This window comes from Phodopus roborovskii, unplaced genomic scaffold (assembly GCF_943737965.1).
Source record: "Phodopus roborovskii unplaced genomic scaffold, PHOROB, whole genome shotgun sequence".
Lineage (NCBI taxonomy): Eukaryota > Metazoa > Chordata > Mammalia > Rodentia > Cricetidae > Phodopus > Phodopus roborovskii.
Window position 1 is genome coordinate 13,087,827 of NW_026126433.1, and position 19,151 is coordinate 13,106,977.

Genomic DNA, 19,151 nt, shown 5'->3' on the forward strand with positions numbered 1-19,151 from the left:
TGTGTATGTGTATGTATATGTGTATGTGTATATGTGTAATCTTCTACAGTAGTAAATTTCCAGATATTTCAAAATGTCATTTGTGTCCATTACCACATCATAAATATTTCCTTTACCCTTTATTCCCACATCCACCCCATTTAACCCTTACAGTTCTGTTACCCATCCCTTTACCCCTTTATACTGTTATATTGTATCTCCTCTCTCCTGAGAGTCCTCCCTTGTGGTTTCCAACAAGTTTCCTGACCTTTGTGGATATTCCAAAAGAAACACATGTATCTGAATATTCAACACAAACAATACATAACAAAAAATTGATGTTTGTTATTTCAAATTTGAGTTGGAACCTAGAACTGGCAACATAATTGGAGCTAAGGACCTGTGCCTAGGTAGGTCATACATATGCCTGAGGGGAGAACCCACTGCTACCAATTTACTAAATTACCATCATATTAAAGTAAGTTTCATGACTTGTGCATCTCTCAACTCTCATCAGCGAAGCTTCTTGTTGTAGTGGATGGTGATTAGAAGAAACCCACTACTTGTCAAAATACAGAGAATAAACTACCTTAGTGTTTATCACTAATTGGGACCTTGTAGCACATGCTATTCCCCCAAGACATAGGAATCTTGGAGGAGAAGTAAACATAAAGACTGTAAAATCTGTGGGCTGTATATGACTGCAATAAAGCAGTTTTCTGAACACAAAAAGGCTATCACATATATGAACTCACAGCTGTTGTGACAGCATGAAGAATACCTAGATTTTTTTCCAGCCAGCCAAACATCTCAGCATGGGGTCGTGGAAGGTGGATGCTTCAAACTGAGCACTCATTAACAAGTAAAGATGCTAGGGAGAGGTGAGTCAGCTTCTTTAAGCCTCTATGAACCTGCCCTTTATAGGACCATGCTCTAGGGTTAGCCCTTCATCCAAGAGTAAAATTGGGTGAGTATGGATATAAGGGTAGATTTAGAAGGAATTGGGGTAAGCAGGTAAATAAGATAAAAAAATACATTACATGAAATTCTCAAAGAATTATGAAATAGTATTAACAAAATAATAATAAAAATCTGAAATTCATAACAACTCAGCACATTTTGTCTGTTCTTCTGTATTTTGTATGCATTTGTCCCTAAAGATTGATTGTCTTGTTTCCCTTGTAGGAATAAAAACACATCCATCTTTACTTTCATTGCCTCTTCTAATGACTGATATAAATGACACATCTTGCTTGGGGTCAATTCTGGATAAGAATGAATCCTATTTGATAGAGTAGTATATGGGGATTATAGAATTATATTTTTGTTGTGCATGATTATTAAGTAATGTGTAATATTCCTAAAAATTCAGAGCATTTTATTATTTGGGTCTGTTAGCCAACATGTAAAAATGTCAGAATTCTGTGGCTGATGCTACCTTCTCTCATGATGTCCTGGTTTTTAATCTTTGTTAATGTTGATTTGTTAATGACTGCCATTAAGAATTAACTTACTAAGTATCAGTTAGGCTTTGTAAATTATTCCTTCCACTGAGAAATATAGAAATGCCATAAAGCATTGCAAAGAACCTCGGCATCCAGATAGCATCCTAGTGCATACAGAATTTAAGTGTGAATAGTCTAGATATTTTTAATCTGCAGCAATAATGCTCCAATAGCTTATAGAACTGAGATCCCCTACAGTTCATTAGCTGACCTATCCTAAAACTTCTCTGCAGGACACAATGGACAGCCATCCAAAACTGTGGGAGAGAAAAACTTCCATCTGCCCCTTGCAAGGTTAGGAAACCAAGACCTCCCAAGCTGGCAAAGGTTTTGGTCTTTGGATCCATGGCAACCTGGGTTTTAATTAATCTTCACTGATCAATGCCAGTCCAAGTCATTGTTCCTGGGAAGACCTTCTTCCTACCTGATAACTTAAAATTTTCAAGCCCCTCTCTTCAACCATGGCTGTATGCACATGCCGTATTTTACTTCATGCAGTTGTGTAAATTGCCTTACCTCTTTCTGTCTTAGGTTTATGTTTCCCGAAGGAGCTCTAGCATATATAATCATCCTAAGGTCTTTTATTAATTTTCCTTCTAAGAGATCAAATTTTTGCTTCATTGCATTTGTAGATAAATTGTTTAAAGTGGTTTCTAAACATGTGGTTAATATTGACTTCACTGGTACATTTGTGTACTCCTGTCAGTTTCCAAAACTATAAAGATTGGTTGTGTATGTGTGATTTTTAATGATTTTGAAATAGGATTTCTACCAATACTTTCAACTTTTACTGCTTATATCTTCTTTCTTTACTATATTTAACAGAGAAATATAATTAAATTATTGATTATTAAATGTTGCTTTCTATAGAGAAATTACAATTACTAAATATAAGGAGTGTACATGCATATATATATACACATGCATATGAAGGGTAGGGTTCAACATCAGACATTGTCACTCACTCTTGTTATTGAGACAGGGTCTTAGACATGTATATTTTTCAAAGATTCCTATTCAGCAAGCCCCAGGAATTCCATGTTTCTGTCTGCCCAGTGCTAGGATTGTAGGAGTTTGTACTATCACAGTCAGTTCTCTTGCCTGAGTATTGGTGTCTGAACATATGCCCTCATGTTGGAAATACACATGCCTAAGCCATCTGTTCAGACACTAACTAATCATTAAAGTTTTATGCACTAAAAAGTTTTTTTAATTAACTTAAAAATAAACTACTTATTTTATTGCAGTATAATTTTCTCTTATTTCCATAGGTAAAAAGATGGCTTATCAGAAGGTCAATGCAGATTTAAGAACCTCAGGACACTCACAGTACTTAGACAATGATGACATCCAAGCCACTGCCCTTGATTTAGAGTGGGATATGGAGAAGGAACTGGAAGAGCCTGGCTTTGACCAGTTCCAACCAGATAATGCTGAGACTCAGAACTTGGGGCACTCAGAAACTTTAGACCTCCACCTTGATTCCATTCAACCAGCAACTTCACCCAAAGGAAGGTTCCAGAGACTTCAAGAAGAGTCTGACTATGCTACTCACTACACAAGATCTACACCAAAGAGCAACCACTGCAACTTTTGCTACCTTTTAAAAATAATTTGCACAGCCACCATTCTATTTATTTTTGGAATTCTAATAGGTTATAATGCACACACAGACTGCCCTCCTGATACCACACTTTCAAGATCAAATGACCCTCAGTTATACAAGGATATTCTCAAGACAATCAAAGCAGAAGATATTAAGAAATCCTTCAGGTAGGTGCAAAGAAATGGATGGTGGTGGGATGCATTTCTTGGAAGTATTGCTCTGAAGAGAGATTGAACTGGAGGGGTAAGCAAATTTGTCAGATGGGTGGACACAACTTATAACTGGAATAGAAACTTATGAAAGGAAACACATTTTCAGGTTTATGGTTCTGCAATATAATTTTATGATGTGATATTATGAATTGATAATAGTAACCATAACTATCATGGCAACTAAAAGACTCCAGTCCATGCATTTTCTCCCTTTGAGAAATCGTGTTAGGCCATGTGGAGTTACAAAGACTATTTTAAATACAGGTAATAAAAACTAGGATATTTGTCACATAGTTCCACAATTTAATGGCACCACACTGATATATGTATGCTTTATAGGATGAGATAACTGCCATTAATTACTCAGAGGGGCACTAGGGGCTGTTGATACCTTGCATTCTTCAACTTTCAAGTAAGTATTCCCTGTTTCAACACACTAGGTGCCAATCAATAGACAGTCCAAAGCTACTTTCACTATTGAAGGTGACTTATTGCATAGCTATGGAGCCAGAATGCATTTGATTATTCAATCAAATTATAATAAGCTACTCTTATGGAAGACAATCTGAGTTATTAGGGAGAGTACCAATGTTACACATCACATGATAACATGACAATTGTGTTTTGTTATTGACTCATAGTTTACATATAGTGTAAAATGGATGAAGGAAAAAACAAACAAACAAGAAACTGGAAATCATCTTCCAAGAACTTAGGAGAAGCAAACAGCCCTTTTGTTATTTGTACATAGGAAGTGTCCAGCAGTACTGCTTTCCCAAAATGTTCTTTGTGGGTCACAATGATTTACAACTGCAGAGTTGCTGGCAAGTGTGCATGTCTAGATGTCTAGTGATCTTGCTAGGAAAACTTACATTGACGATGTATGACATGTAGTAATGCTGATGAATTCTAATGTTCTCCTTGAACACGTGTCTAACTGACAAATGGGAATAAATTTCCTATGCACAGCTTAAGCATCCCTTACAGTGTAATTGGCAGGTGATAAAGCTTTCCATGATATTTCCTAATATAAACTTTCTATATTGAATTAAGTTAAAATTGTATTTTATAAAGAAATATTGTGTCAGTTATGAGCTGATCTACACATCAGGAAAATCCTTGAATATTTCAAGCAATGGGTACTCAAATGTTTTGTATTACTCCATATGTTGTGTAGGGTTTATGAAGGCCAAAGGTCAATATCGTCATATCTTTCTTTTTGAGACAGTGTATCTCTTTCTGAAGCTGGTGTTTATATATTCAGCTAGTTGACCATCAAGCCCTAGGTGTAATTCTCTTTTCTTCATCTCACTACTGATACTTCAGTGGTCACTTGTAGTCATGCCTGGGCCTTACGTGGGTGCTATCCATGGTATTGACCAAACTACATCTATAGTCAGCCCCTATGAAATGAATAGTGAGGCTACCCAAAATGAAGCCACAATTAAACCCAAGAAAGTAAACTGGTGGAAAGTGAAATGTTCTGCTTACACAAGTACAGGCATGATGCAACCTCAACTGGAGACAATAGCAAGCCTATAGATGTTGATAAGCAGAGCATCCCAGATTCCTCCTGCTCCCCCCAGGGTCCAAGCAGCTCTTCCCATACCTGAATCTAAAGGGAGGCTGACTAGGAGTCTGAAAAATTTCTCCTAAAAGTGTCAGAAGCTAATGCAGGGGAAGGAAGGTCTTCTAAGTTGATGCATTAGGCCGAGGGATGCTATTTCTCAAAGACAACACGTAAAGTACAACTGTATAAGGCTGTAATAACTTCACCAAGGCATCCAGGCTATGTTGCAAAAGTAACTTCTGCAATGGAAATGTGAGATTAATTTCTTTTTAATGTTAATAATAATTACATTCTCTGCAAGCTACATGTGAGTTTTCAATTTATGAGCACAGTGTACTTTATAGCCTCAAACACATTTCCCCCCTTACTTTGGCTTAGTCAGTGTTAAGTCTTTATGAAGTCATGAGGAATTTCCTGCTTGCACTTTATTTACTAACTAGGCTACACATATATTTTCTTTCTTTATACCTTATTAGTTTTGTTTATATTTAGCACTATAAATATTTTAAAAATCTTGCTAATATCCTTATTTCAAATAAACAACTGATAATTTTTTTAAAAATAATTAAATTAGAAACAATCTTATTTTATATATCAATCCCAGTTCTCTCTCCCTCCCATCCTCCCATCCTTCCCACTGACCAACCATCCCAAACCCTTTCTGCTACCTAGGGAAGGTGAGGCCTTCCATGGGGTATCATCAAAGTCTGTCACATCTTTTGGGGCAGGCCTAGACCTTCCCCAATGTATCTAGGCTTAGAGAGTATCCCTCAATGGGGAGTAGGCTTCTAAAGTCCATTCTTACACTAGGGATAAATACTGATCTACTACCAGAGGCCCCATAGACTGCACAGGCCTGATAACTGATATGCACATTCAGTGGACCTGGTTCGGGTCTATGCTGATTTCCCAGCTGTCAGTCTCGGGTTCATGAGTTCCCTCTTGTTAAAGTCAACTGTTTCTGTGGGTTTCCTTAGCATGGTCTTGACCCCTTTGCTCATCACCCCTCCCTTTCTGCAACTGGATTTTAGGAGTTCAGGTCAGTGTTTAGTTGTGGGTGACTGCTTCTGCTTCCATCAGCTACAGGATGAAAGCTCTAGGATTACATACAAGGTAGCCATCAATCTTGTCATAGGGAAAGACCATTTAAGGTAAGGTAGCCTTTTCACTATTGTTTAAATTCTTAGCTGGGGTCATCCTTGTAGGTCTCTGTATATTTCTCTAGTGTCAGATTTCTCTTTAAATCTGTAGTGGCTCCTTCTATTAAGGTATCTCTTTTCTTGCTCTCATCTATTCTTCTCCTGACTCAATCTTCATGCTCCCTCATGTCCACCTCTCCCCTCCTCTTCTCCTCTTCCCTTTCTCTTAACTCCCAGTCCCCTCCCTGATATAGATATGAATACTTTGTTTTGGAATGAATTTTCATTTATTGATACAGTTTAAGGTCAATTTTGTGATGTGTATATTTCTCCTTTTGTTTAGGTATTGTGTTTATATAGTTCATTCAGAAATGTATTGTATAATGTAGTACAGATTATAGATAATTACCTATGATAGTCAAAGCTTAGAGATAAGTTAGCTAGGTTTTCAAGATATACAGACATATATTTGAGATGGATAGGCATTCTTCAGACCTTTCAAATACCTACAGAATATGGCATTTAAAAGGGTTTAGGGATATTCTTGACAGTGAGACATAACTGCTCCTGGCAATGCCACCTGCGTTAGAAAGGAAGATGGACCTGGAAGAAATGTGTTATGGAGTTTGCCTCCAATATGGCAAGACTAGCCATTTGGACAAGATACTGCTCTTGTCTGGACTGTTTGACTTTGTGCTGTATAAACTGGACATGCAGGACCCACAGAAAAGTTACTGCTGATTCAAGATGGACATTGCTATAGAGTTCCTGCTTAATGGAAGAGTCTGTCAGACAGTCTGCAGGACACAGAGAAAAGTGACTGACAAACTGTCAATACAAGAAGATAGTTTCAAGTTCCCTGCTTTGCTGAAGAGTCTGACAGACACACTATGGCCTATGGGCTGAAGACGGAAGATTACAGAAGAACTGAAAAGGCAAGATGTCTCTGTCATTTCAAGAGTTTATGTATTATATTTCTGTGGTCTTTGATGGAGTTGAAGACAGATAGTTATGGATATAGTTTTCCTTAGTTAAGCTTAAAGATAAGTTACATATAGGACTTTAGACTCACAATGATAAAATAGATGATGGAATATTTTCTTCAAATCTTGCTTAATGCTAATGGACTAAATAGTGTTAACTGTGATTCTTATTTGATAACTGTTATGTGATATATTTTGCTATGTTAAGGTTAAAACCCTTCTTTTTATTTTAGACAGAAAAGAGGAGATGATGGGAGATGTCATTCTGTATATGTTTCTCATACTGGTTAATGAATAAAGCACTGTTGGCCAATAGGAAAACTAGATAGGAGGGACTAAGAAACAAGGAGGAAAGAGGAAGTAGGAAGGAGCGTCAGGATGGAGAGTCTGGAGTGAATAGAACCACCAGCCACCTCTCGCTGGTAAGACCATGTGGAAATACATAGAAATGGGTTAATAATTAAGACAGAGCTAGCCGATAAGAATCTAGTAATAGGCCAACAGAATTAGGTCAAATACAGAGTCTCTGTGTGTTAATTGGGGCTGGTGCGGTGGCGGGTCAAGACCAGCAGCAGCGGGCAGAAAAACCATACACCTTACACCTCCCCCATGCTTCCAATTTGCAATAAAATTTTAAATATATTAATTACTAAGTAAGAATTTTATCTCCACACAACGGAATTTGAAGGAGAGTGTGTTTTATTTTCCAACTAAATTATATATATATATATATATATATATATATATATATATATTATATATATAATATATATATATATATTAAAAAAAACTAGTTACCAGGTTTTTTAATAATACAAAAAGACATTGTTACCTAGAAAGCTTGTACTCCAGAATCATGCATGTAGTTGAGATATCTAAGTGTTCCATAAGAACTCATGTTTTAATATAACTTCATGGTTATTGTTGGGTTGCATTTCTTGTTCTCATGGGAGACATACAGTCCAAAGCCCATTGTTTGAACATATCATTTTGCTGATAGACCAAAGGATAATCATCCTTGTGTGAACTTTCCTAAAGACATGTGGGCAACTTTCTACTCTCCACAACCCAACTAGGACAATGCATGAAGAAACAAGAGTCAATTCTACCCAAATCTAGCTTGAGTGAACCAAGTTTAATCCAGTGAATTACAAGAGAATAAATGGAGCATGTTAATAGCAAAAACTTGGCAAAGTGATTGATAGATATAGCAATAAATAAACTAAATATCTTCCAATAACTAGTAATTGTTAATACATCTTTAAAGAGGTGTGAAATTTCATGATCTACCATTGACATAACATTAAAGGGCCTCATAGTGTCTGACTTCCACCTGAGATATCCTGGTGTGACAGATGGACCAAACCTCTACTGAGGAAGAGAAAACGAGCATTTAAAAGTGGTGATGCTTGTGGTGTTTATGGACTGTGAAAGTGTCTGTCAAGATCTGAAGGACAGTGTGGCATTAATATAAAATTGACACAAAACCATCATGCTTGAGGATTAGATGACTCCCTGTAAATGTAAAAATACCAGCAAGAAAGAAATTCAATGATAAGCCCTTTAGTGTCAAAGTATAGGAAGGTTCATGTGAAAATCTGTGAAATAAGAACAGAAACTGTGGCTTGTGTTACAGCTCAGTATAGAATTCATTACTATCCTGTGTGAGGTCCTGGATCCTATTCATTGCATAAGATGGTTAATTAAGATAAATATCATAAGTCAAGAGTAAAAAAAAAAAAGTATGTTGAGAGCTTCAATGTTATTTAGAAGTATATTTTAATAAGATATTTAGCCTGAGACAATATTAAAACTATGTGTGTGTGTGTGTGTGTGTGTGTGTGTGTGTGTGTGTGTGGGTGTATACGCGCGTTTGTGTATGCACACACTTTTAAATACAATACAATACATTTTAATCATGGTTTCCCTTCTCCCAATTCCTCCTTGATAGTTTTCCACTCTTCTGCTCCCTAACTCCATGTCCTTTCTTTCTCTCTCCAATAAGAAATAAAATATACCATAATAAAAACAGGAAAAAATGAAGACACAAACACACAACCCATAATAATACAAAATGTACAAGCAAAGGACCTGTTAGGTTAAAAATGCTCATATAAGCAATATGAGAAAAAAATAAGTCTATAAAACTATCATTAATTTCATTTTATGTTGGCCATCTACTGCTAGATTAATTAATGAAACTCCATTGGGGGAATAAAAACTTTGGAATGCAGGTGCCAATGGCACAGAGTTTCTAGATTTAGTGTGGGAAGGTCCACTTCTTCCTATATGTACTGGGACCCTATTTGGCTTAGACCTGTCTGAGCCCTGTGAATGCTGTTGTAATTTTTTGAGTTTATATATGCATTTTCCCTTTGTATTGGAAAGACATTGTTCCCTTGGTGTTGAATATCCCATATGGCTCTTAAAATCTTTCTGCTTTCTTTTCTACATGGTCTCCTGAGCTCTCAGACAATGGGTTTGATGAACATATCCCTTTTAGGACTACATTTTCCAAAATCTTCCACTCTCTGAACATTGTCCAGTTGCAGATCTCTTTGCTAGTTACCATCTACTGCAAGAGGAAGTTTCTCGGATGATGGCTGAGAAAGTCACTCATCTATGGGTATAACAGGATTTTGCTAAGGGTCATTTTATTGCTATGTTCCTTTAGCAGAACAGTAGTATTCTCTTTTCTTATAGGTCCATGGCCTATCCAATCTAATATTCATTGACACCTAAACAGTCTCAAGCATTGTTTCCCTCTTATGAAGTAGGCCTTAAATCAGAGAGTCGTTGGTTACTCCCACAATGTTGGTGCCACTATTGTATCACCATGTTTTGCAAGTATGTCTCCCTTGTTAATCACAGGATTTGTAGTTTGGCTGGTGGTTAATTTCCTTCTCTGTTAGCTTGCAGAATACCTCTCTGTACCATGAACATTGGTCAGTAGTGGGATGAGTCTGGTTAGGCACCAGCTGAATTTCATATTAAATGAAGTATGTCAGTATTATCTTCAGTAGTAGGGCTTCAATATCAATTTGTGGATGGTAATCAATAGCCTTGGCAATAGCCTGACTTATTTAGGGGTTTCATAGGGCCCCTTTTGCTTATGTCTCAATTTGATAGATGACCAACTCCTGGCACTGGAAATTTCCCTCGGTGGCAAAGATGTCTAGATGAGGCATTGCATCCTCAATTATATGGTGATTCCATTTATTTTTCTTTCATATGTGTATATACTTTAGGAAGCTTCTGACGTTGTATGTTTCCATATACCTCTCAGATGGCCCTTAGTTATAGTTGTTGCTCCCTGGATAACCTCTTTTTACCACTCTCATCAATAACCTTCCTTTTATAAACTTACTCCACTCTTCAACTCTTATCTCCATTACTTTATATTCTATTTATCCTTCTCTGGCATATCCTCCACCCTTGCCCTAGCCCTTTATTTTTAATTTCTGTGGATTGTAGCATACATACCAATGGCTTAAACGTTAATGATTCTATTGTATGAATAGTTGGTAAAGATCTTTTCCCATTTTGTAGCCCGTGACTTTCCCTGAATTCTGGTGTCCTTTAAAAGATAGTGTTTTTGTTTCAGGAGTTCATAGTTATTAATTATTGGTTTTAGTGCATTGCTATTGCTGCCCTAGTCAGAAAATTCTTTTCATAAACTGGAATGTAGTTTCTCTACTATCAGATTCAGAATATCTTGCCTTATTTTGAGGTCTTTGATTTATTTGAAGTTGAGGGTTTTTTTCCTATTTTTTCTTTTTTGGTTTTTGATTTTTTTTTTTTTTTTTTTTGGTGTGTGTGTGTGTGTGTGTGTAGGGTAATATATTTGTATTCTTCATTTTCCATAAAATTTGGATTACAGCATTTGTACAAAGGATGCTGTCATTTTTCTAATGTGTCTGTCATCTTTGTAAAATATATGATGTCCATTATGTATGTAATTCTGCCTGGCTCTTCAATTCAGTTCCATTGATCAACATGTCTAGTCCTACGCCAATACCATACTGTTTTTATTAGTATAAGTCTGTGGCTCAATTTGTGGTTGGGGGTTTGATACTTACAACAGATCTTTTTTATGAAGGATTATTATTATTATTATCATTATTATCATTATTATTTTGGGTTTTTATGTTTCCACATGAAGTTGAAAACTATCTCTTCAAGCTCTGTAAAGAATTGGTTTGGAATATTGATGAGGATTACATTGCACCTGTAGATAGCTTTTGGAAGAATGGTCATTTCACTCTTAATACCATTAGTTAGACATGTGTGAGGCTACATTATGAAGTCATCTTTATTAATGTATGTAAAACATTTTCATCCTTAGATGGGGATTAACTATTGAAAAACTTTGGAAAATACTACAAGTATCTTCAACATTATGGTGATGATTGAGAGCTTGCTCAGGATCATAAATAACTGTGGGGTTTAGATATATTATTGTCCTAGTAATTTATTTTATTTAATATAAAAATGGAATCTATTTTTCAAATCAATTCTTTTATTTTTTCAAAATATATTTCCAAAAATCATATTCTTCCCTCTTACACTTATTCTTCTTTCTTTAAGAAATATTTTAATTCTGTAAATACAAATGTGTCTGGTCATAGGTTTCTGCCTGTGAGTGCAGAGTTCACAGAGACCAGAAGATGGCATCAGATCCCCCAGAACTGGAGTTCAAGAGGAAGTAAGCCACCTGTCAGGAAATGGCATTAGAACTTGGGTTATTTTAACTGCTGGGCTTGTCTCTCTACCCTTTATTTTTCTTCTTCATTCTACTCTTTTCATTTTATTTTAGCAGCTATTTATTTATTGTTATGTGTATGAGATAGTACCCTTTATACCAGGTAAACCTTACCAAAAACATTTTAGTCAGATATCTATGATTTAAGGACTTCCTTTGCTTTTTTTCTCTTTCCTGTACCTATGAATCATAGCACTATTCATTATTGTTTCACATCTCCTTTAGACCTTTTAGTTTCACACATTTGCAGATCCTACTTCATGGTAAGAGCTACAGTAAGGAAGATTTGCCAGTCTTAGTCTAATGGAAGCTCTGTGCTAGACCACATGATGAGAATTTACTTAAGTGAAATTATCTGAAAGAATCTTTTCTCTCTAGAAAGATAAATATCTTTGCCAGAATTTACATCTGCAACATTAATAGCTGTATACACTTTAAGACTCAGAAACCCAAAGTGTTAGAAGCCTGTATTTGGTTTGAACTGACATTTTGTGATCTTTCCAATATGATCAGCTTAAAGGAGGATGTTTATGTTCAAGACATCTAGGGAAAGAATATTGGTTTTATTCCTCTTCTAGTGTCTTGCTCCTCTCTCCAAAGGAAACAAGAATGTCAAGAGCTTTACTAACTTACTATCTCTCAATTCAGCCCTGCCCCTAGCTTAATTGTTACAGTGTCACTCACTGTCATACCTGTGCTCAGTCACCGTTCCTGTTACTCATCATTCCAACCTCTTTGTGTTCTAAATTAGTCTCTTGTTCATTGTGAAATTAGTCATTGACCTTGCTCCAGAATATTCAAAACTACACATGCTAATTTATAAATGAAAGCAGAAAAATCCTTCATGAAAACTCATGGGTCAATGTCTGGATTATCAAAGACCTAGAAATAGTTTGGTGGCAGTGGCATATTTCTCCTGTGACCAAGTTTTTTGACAAAGGCCCATTCTTGTTATTGTTTTCCACTGCTCCCCTCAATCCAGAGCTTTCTTTCCACTTCCTCTTTTTAGCCATATCATTAATATTTGGTTGATTTTTCTTCAATCTTCACATTCTGTCCCTTTACTTTTTTTCTTTTTTACATCCTGCATTATGGAAGATGATAGCAGGAAAGTTATGACAAATGAAGAAAGCATAAAGGCACTGCTATTGTAGTTTTAAAAAAATGTGTAAACATATAAGTAGTGTCATAAGTCAGTCTATGCAAATGATAACTGAATTTACCAGAAAAAGAAATGAAGGCTTCCTAAGGAATTAATTAGATATTCTACCATAGAGCTCCCCACAATACAATCAAACATTATCTTAAATTTAATCACAAAAGGAATACATAGGATATGATAATTTAATTATGTACAGAACCTCATTACTCTGAACTTTAGATAAAACATTGCTTAACTTAGAATTGTTTAAAGTAATGAAGAATGACATTACTATATTTAACTAATCAGATTCAACTCACAGAGCTTATGGGAATTAAAGTCCTACCTAGTCTTCAGCTAAGTGAGGATTGTTGAAAGCAGAGATTCTGCCTGCAATGCCCTCCACTTGAATTGCTCCAATACTGGCTGCTTAGAAGGTATAGTATGTGATAGCTCTATCATTCCTCATTTTTTTTTATATCATTTCAGTTGTGTGTACCCCCCACCCCCTGAAAGTTTGTGTATTTCAGTTACTTAGGACTGTACTACTTTCAATAGTGGAGGGAGAAAAGTAAATTTAACGCATTGAATCATACTAGATAGGGGTTCAATAAATCTTTTGTTGATAGGGCCAGTATATGGATGCCCTTGATAAACTTTCCTCTCCAGTATATTATCCTTTTAGTTGTTGGAAAATCAAATAACATTTTAATTGTTCATTTCTTAGTGAAATTTTAAGTGAAGACCATTTGTCTTCACTTATGAATAAATATTCTTTTGACTTTTTTCATACATTTTACATATAATTTTACAGTCTGTATCCAAAACTGATTTTCTTTAAGTTGGAGGACTTTGTTCATATTACATACTATAGTCCAGCTGAGCTTTAGGGGAGGCATCAGCTTTTACTGGCTTGCTGTTTCATCTTGAAAGGTCAATTTCTTTTTCTCTCTTCTTCTCCTTCTTCTTTCTCTTCTTCTTCCTCCTGTGTCTCTTTTCCTCACTCTTCTCACTCCCTCAAGTCTTACCATACAACACAGAATAATCTGGGCATTGTTGTGTCTCTCAGGATGGTCATGATCTCATGATCTTCCTGTTCTTCCTGGGACTCTTCATGTATACCATAGTGGTGCTGTATTGTCAGTGAGATATTTCTATCCTATTCATCAAGATCTAGCCTGACTCACTTGTTAGTCCTGGTATTTAGTTCACTTTAAGGTAGTCAAACTTTTCTTGTACTTTTTCTTATGGACTGATTATAATATGTGTTTATTTATATCCATTCACTGTTTTATCTGAGCTATTGAAAAAAAAAAAAAACAGAAACATGATCAGTCAGGTTTAATAAAAGTAGATGAAAAAATATTTCTTCAATGGACAGGCATGCTAGCAATGATCACACTACCTAGAGTAAAGCAGAGGTTCAACAAGTGGAGATTGACAATATACTTTTCTCTTTAACAGTTAAGAAAACCAAGATTCAAGTGTCAGGTGCAGTCATTTGAAAGGTAGAAGGTGAAAGTCCAAAGCTGTAGAAATCAATCAAGATACTAGAAATTTTCTGTCAAAGATATTCTATAATCTTATAAAGATGTTTTATAGGTAATAGAATATACATAATTAAAATAGATAATGCAAAGTTTATCAAAGAAAACTATTTTATCATATTTACTAAAATCCCTAGCAGATCTTCCTAGATGGAACAGAAGTTAAATTTGGTAGGCAGTTCAAGTCTACAAAGCTGATGAAGAAAACATCACACACACTTACAATGCTCATTGATTTTGTTTCTTTGACGAACACATGTAAAATCCATACTGATTTTAGAAACTTAAATGAAGTAGTATAATTTAATTGGGTTAAAAATCCTATATAATTTTATAATAATTTAAACTCAGCCCTTAGGAATAAACTGAATATTGTTACTGAATATTTTATGCTTGATCAAGAGTAGTTATTAACAAATGTAATCTAGTTACTCAGAAAGTGGTGCAGAAAAAAATGATGAGTTTAAGGGCAGTCTACCAACATTGGAAGTTCCTATTAAAACAGAGTTTTTTGTTTTGTTTTGATGTATTATTTTATTTTATTTGATTGGTGTGGGGTTTTTGACCAGTGTTTCTCTTTATAGCTTTGGAGCCTGTCCTGTAAATTGCTCTGAAGACCAGGCTGGCCTCGAAATCACAGAGACCTGCCTTCTTCTGCCTCTTGAGTCTTGGGATTAAAGACATATGCCACAACCTCCTGGCTAAAAATAAAATTGTAGAAGCTAGCATTGTAGCTTAATGGTAAAGCTCTTGGCTAGCATGCATAAAACTTTGGGCTAAAGTCTTAATACCAAAAAAATGTTGATAATTACCTTTATTTTATTAATTAATGTATTTTTATCTTTTTTAATGTATAAATACTCAACTTGTACAGGGATACAATTTTAAGTTACATTATATTGTGTCTACCAATGTTTTAAAATATTTAATGCAAGGCAATCATTTTCTCTAGTTCATGGCATTAACATATAGTCAATGGCCTAAGCAAAATTAAACTTTCAAAATTTACAAAGTGACATTCTTATCTTAAAAAAGATTGAAGTTCCCTTCTTTTCATTATAACTGGACAAACGAATTAAATTTTCTATGTCTGATTTGGGAAATCAGTTTCTGTCTTCACTAGCTTATTCTGTGCTGTGTCTGGGTCCTTTAAAAATGAAGTGCAATCCTATTGCTTAAAAATTGCTTTCATGTGCAACATGATGTAGCAATGAATTAAATCCAAATGAGCCTCATATTCACACTGTCATTATATGGAACTCATCCCTTGCGGAACTTTTTTATTATCTAATACAAGGCAAGCTAATGTCTTCCCCTCATGGCTCACTTCTCAGAAGTATATGCAGCTCTCAGAACAAGAAATAAAGAAAATTGTGATTTAGAATCTAATTGCCTTTTTATAAACTCTGAAAAATCACCTAGAGAACTTTAACATGTCCCCAAATATACAAGTCAAAATTTGGTAAAATAATAAGTAAAAGAAGCTGTTTTATTCTTCAGAGTATATTTCTGTCTTTGATTGAAGAAAAATGAAACTGAACTATTTTCTCTGAACAGAAATGTGCGCAGGTGGTTTTTACTCTCAATAAAAATAAAATAAGTGTGGGAGTTTCTCGCTTTTTCTTCTCTGGTTTCATCATATTGACTCTATTCTGTGGGGAACAACTTGTAAGATCATTTTGTACCAATATTGTAGTTCAACCTGCTACATAGATTTAAGAACTCTAATTTATTAACTTTATAAATGTGTTAATTCAATAAAACACCAGTTATTCCCTTGTAACTACTTTAGGCATATCTAGATAGCATATTTTAATTTCATTTGACATTTCAAAATGTATCTTGCCACTGTGTATGGAGACATAATAAAGATGGACAAACATTTACTGTATTTCATTAGGACAGACCATATATATTCTATTGAGTTTTATGTTGTAGCCTATTAATTTTGGTCCTGAGTTCTTTGTTCTGCGCCTATTGAGAAAAGCCCTTTCCAGGGCTCTCCTCTCAATATCATCTTTGTTATTTGGTATACTACATTATCCAGATCTAAATAAGCTTCCTCTCTCTGATTTTGAACATAACACCCAAATTCCTATATAATGTTCAATTTTCATATTGTATGATTATAAAATATCATGCACTAAGAAAATCCAATATGATTCTTAACATTGCAAACTAGGGCAGAGGTAAAAGCAGTTCAAAACCACACCCTTCTGTGAGGCATGCCTTTCCCCAATTTAAGGGTTTGCATTGTTTCCCTTGCTTTGATTTTATGTGTATGGGTGTTTGCCTGCAGTGTACTACTGTGTACAGTGTTCACAGAGGGCATGGAATAGAACTGAAATTCCAGATGGCTGTAGCTTCAATGTGGGTTATCAGCAAAAGCAACAAGCCATTTCTCCAAGATTGTTTTAATAAACATTCCTACTAAAAAGTAACACTTAAGAGGCTACAATCACAAGGCTTGTTCATGTCCCTCTTAACACTGGTTCATTTACTCACCTAGAGCTGAGTCTCAGAGACTCAGTAGTGAGTGTGAGGAATATTGGTAGTTGTTATCATCGCTTATTTTTTGAAAAAAAAATTTCTTCAGGCATTTGCTATTTATGGATTCTCATTGGCCTTCATCCCTTGAAAGCTTCCTGTTGATCTATTTCCAGCTCATAGTTCTTTGCAATTTCTTCCTTTTTCTGTTATTATTCTCTTTCTGAAATAGTATTCTTTTTCTGTTAAGTACAAAATATAGAAAGTCGAAGTTATGCATCACATAACAACTTATAATCTTATGAGAAATAAGTTTAATTATAAATAATTGTAAAATTGGGTGCCACATGTGAAATGATGTTTAGGAAAAGGGTGTGCAAAGAGGCAGAGGAGAAGTGGAGCTTTCAGAAATGTACCATGAAAGCCAGAAAGTAATAGATAAATTAATGTATGTGTGGTTTGACTTTCAGAAAGTATACACAAAGGTGTGGAGGGAGGAATAACAATGTTGCTAGTAAGGAAGCATTATTCAGAAACATTACATTTGTAAAATGACTAAGTCTTGGGAAGTAATTTGAAATAATTTCATAGATGATTTTGTCATGAGGTTGTTAGAAATAGGTAATGACTAGAGTTTAAGTTCATAAAGTGATGCAAGAAGGAATCTCTAAGACTAGACATGCATTTTCAGAAGATAACTCCAAATTGCAAACAATGACAGTCTGAGAAACAGAGGCAAATGTCCTCTATATAATAAACAAATAGTCGGTATATATCAAATATTGGTTTGCAATGGAGTGCATCATGGACCTTTGTGGTACAGACTCAAGATCCTCTTCACAGTTCATATCGGATGCTATAGGAAGTGAAAGAACTTTTTTTTTGTTAAGGTATTTGAGGGTGAATGAATTCTCTCATACCATCTGTTCTGAATAGATCTCATTATTCTTCTGCTTCCATTATAATTTTACTGTCCTAATTCCTATTTCTCCTAGTTTCTTCTCCTCTATCCTGAAAACTCTCCCACGTGGGGCTTGAAGCAAAGAAACATTTGGTCGAAAGCACATTCCTAGGTTATGTGATAAGTAGCTGAGTGATTTGTCATGTTAACATAATGGTTTCAAGGTTCCACAAATAACACTGTGATCATAATCCAGTGTCACAGTGTCTGTAGGTCTTTTATGAGCTAGGCTTGCAAGCAATGAATTGGCATGCTTATTTTTAGGGGTGCTTTTCTGTAGTAACCTTGGTTTGACACTTGTGACTCAGACCTTGTACATATCTGTGAAGTTTTAAATTTATGATCTCTTTACAAAAAATATTTAGTCTACTTTGAAGTTTCTCTGTGGTAAAAGTGAGCTAATTGTGTGTAGTTAGTCTGATCAAAGGCAACAAAGCAGAATTTTAAGTGTCCACAGTACTCAGAGGACAATTAGATCTAGTATTGAAATCTGTTCTATGATATGTTTTATATAGGAAATAAAAAGTCATCTTCTTCATTATCCATAGATATATGTGCCCATAAAATTGAGATGTAATTATGAGAATACATATACACATTACATGAGATTACACATTACATTCCAGGTATTGGGGAGACACCACGCTGCTTTGTCAAAGGTGAGCAACAGTTTCCAAAGTTGATGGTTATGCAGGCCTTGCCTGGACAGGATTGGCCTCCATCAGAGAATCACACCACTGGCAGGTTGATATATGAACACTAGCTGTTATCCGCTGTATATTCCACAGCCTCCAACAGGAATTTCTGTGGTTAAGTGGACACCTAGCTATTAATGTAAGAGACATGATTCATAAATGATATTCAAATTCCATCAAAATCTTCTGACCAACCTCAAATAATTCAAGTTTTCATGCTTTGCAAATTTGGTGTGCCTACTAGTCTTTTGTATAATAATTTGTTAAGATCTGTGAATGAAAGATCTGAACTTTTACAACACCTTTGACATAAGTTAGTCTACTTTGGTTTCATGAATATCAACAGAGGACCCAAAACTTTGGGTGAATGACAAATATGGTAAATTACTACTTGAGTAATTTTCATCCAGTTATAAAAGAGGGCTTGGTGACACCCAAAGCCAGTAGTTGTATTAGGTATGGGGCTTTGAGACCAGTGATTACCTCCCACCCACTCCCACACACTTAAAAAAATCTGGAGTGAAAGTATGCCTTCTTGTTCCTCTCAAGGAAATTGATGTATTC

At 35.3% G+C, this 19,151-nt stretch overlaps 1 protein-coding gene across 1 annotated transcript in view; it reads left to right on the forward strand.

The window, feature by feature from the left end:
- Positions 1 to 1,723: 1,723 nt before the first annotated feature.
- The window catches only part of Naaladl2 (N-acetylated alpha-linked acidic dipeptidase like 2), a 659,654-nt gene continuing 642,226 nt past the window's right edge, over positions 1,724 to 19,151 (forward strand). The window contains exons 1-2 of the mRNA XM_051185714.1: positions 1,724 to 1,778; positions 2,756 to 3,257. Of these exons, the coding sequence (XP_051041671.1) occupies positions 1,724 to 1,778; positions 2,756 to 3,257 (557 nt within the window). The remainder of the gene's footprint in view (positions 1,779 to 2,755; positions 3,258 to 19,151) is intronic.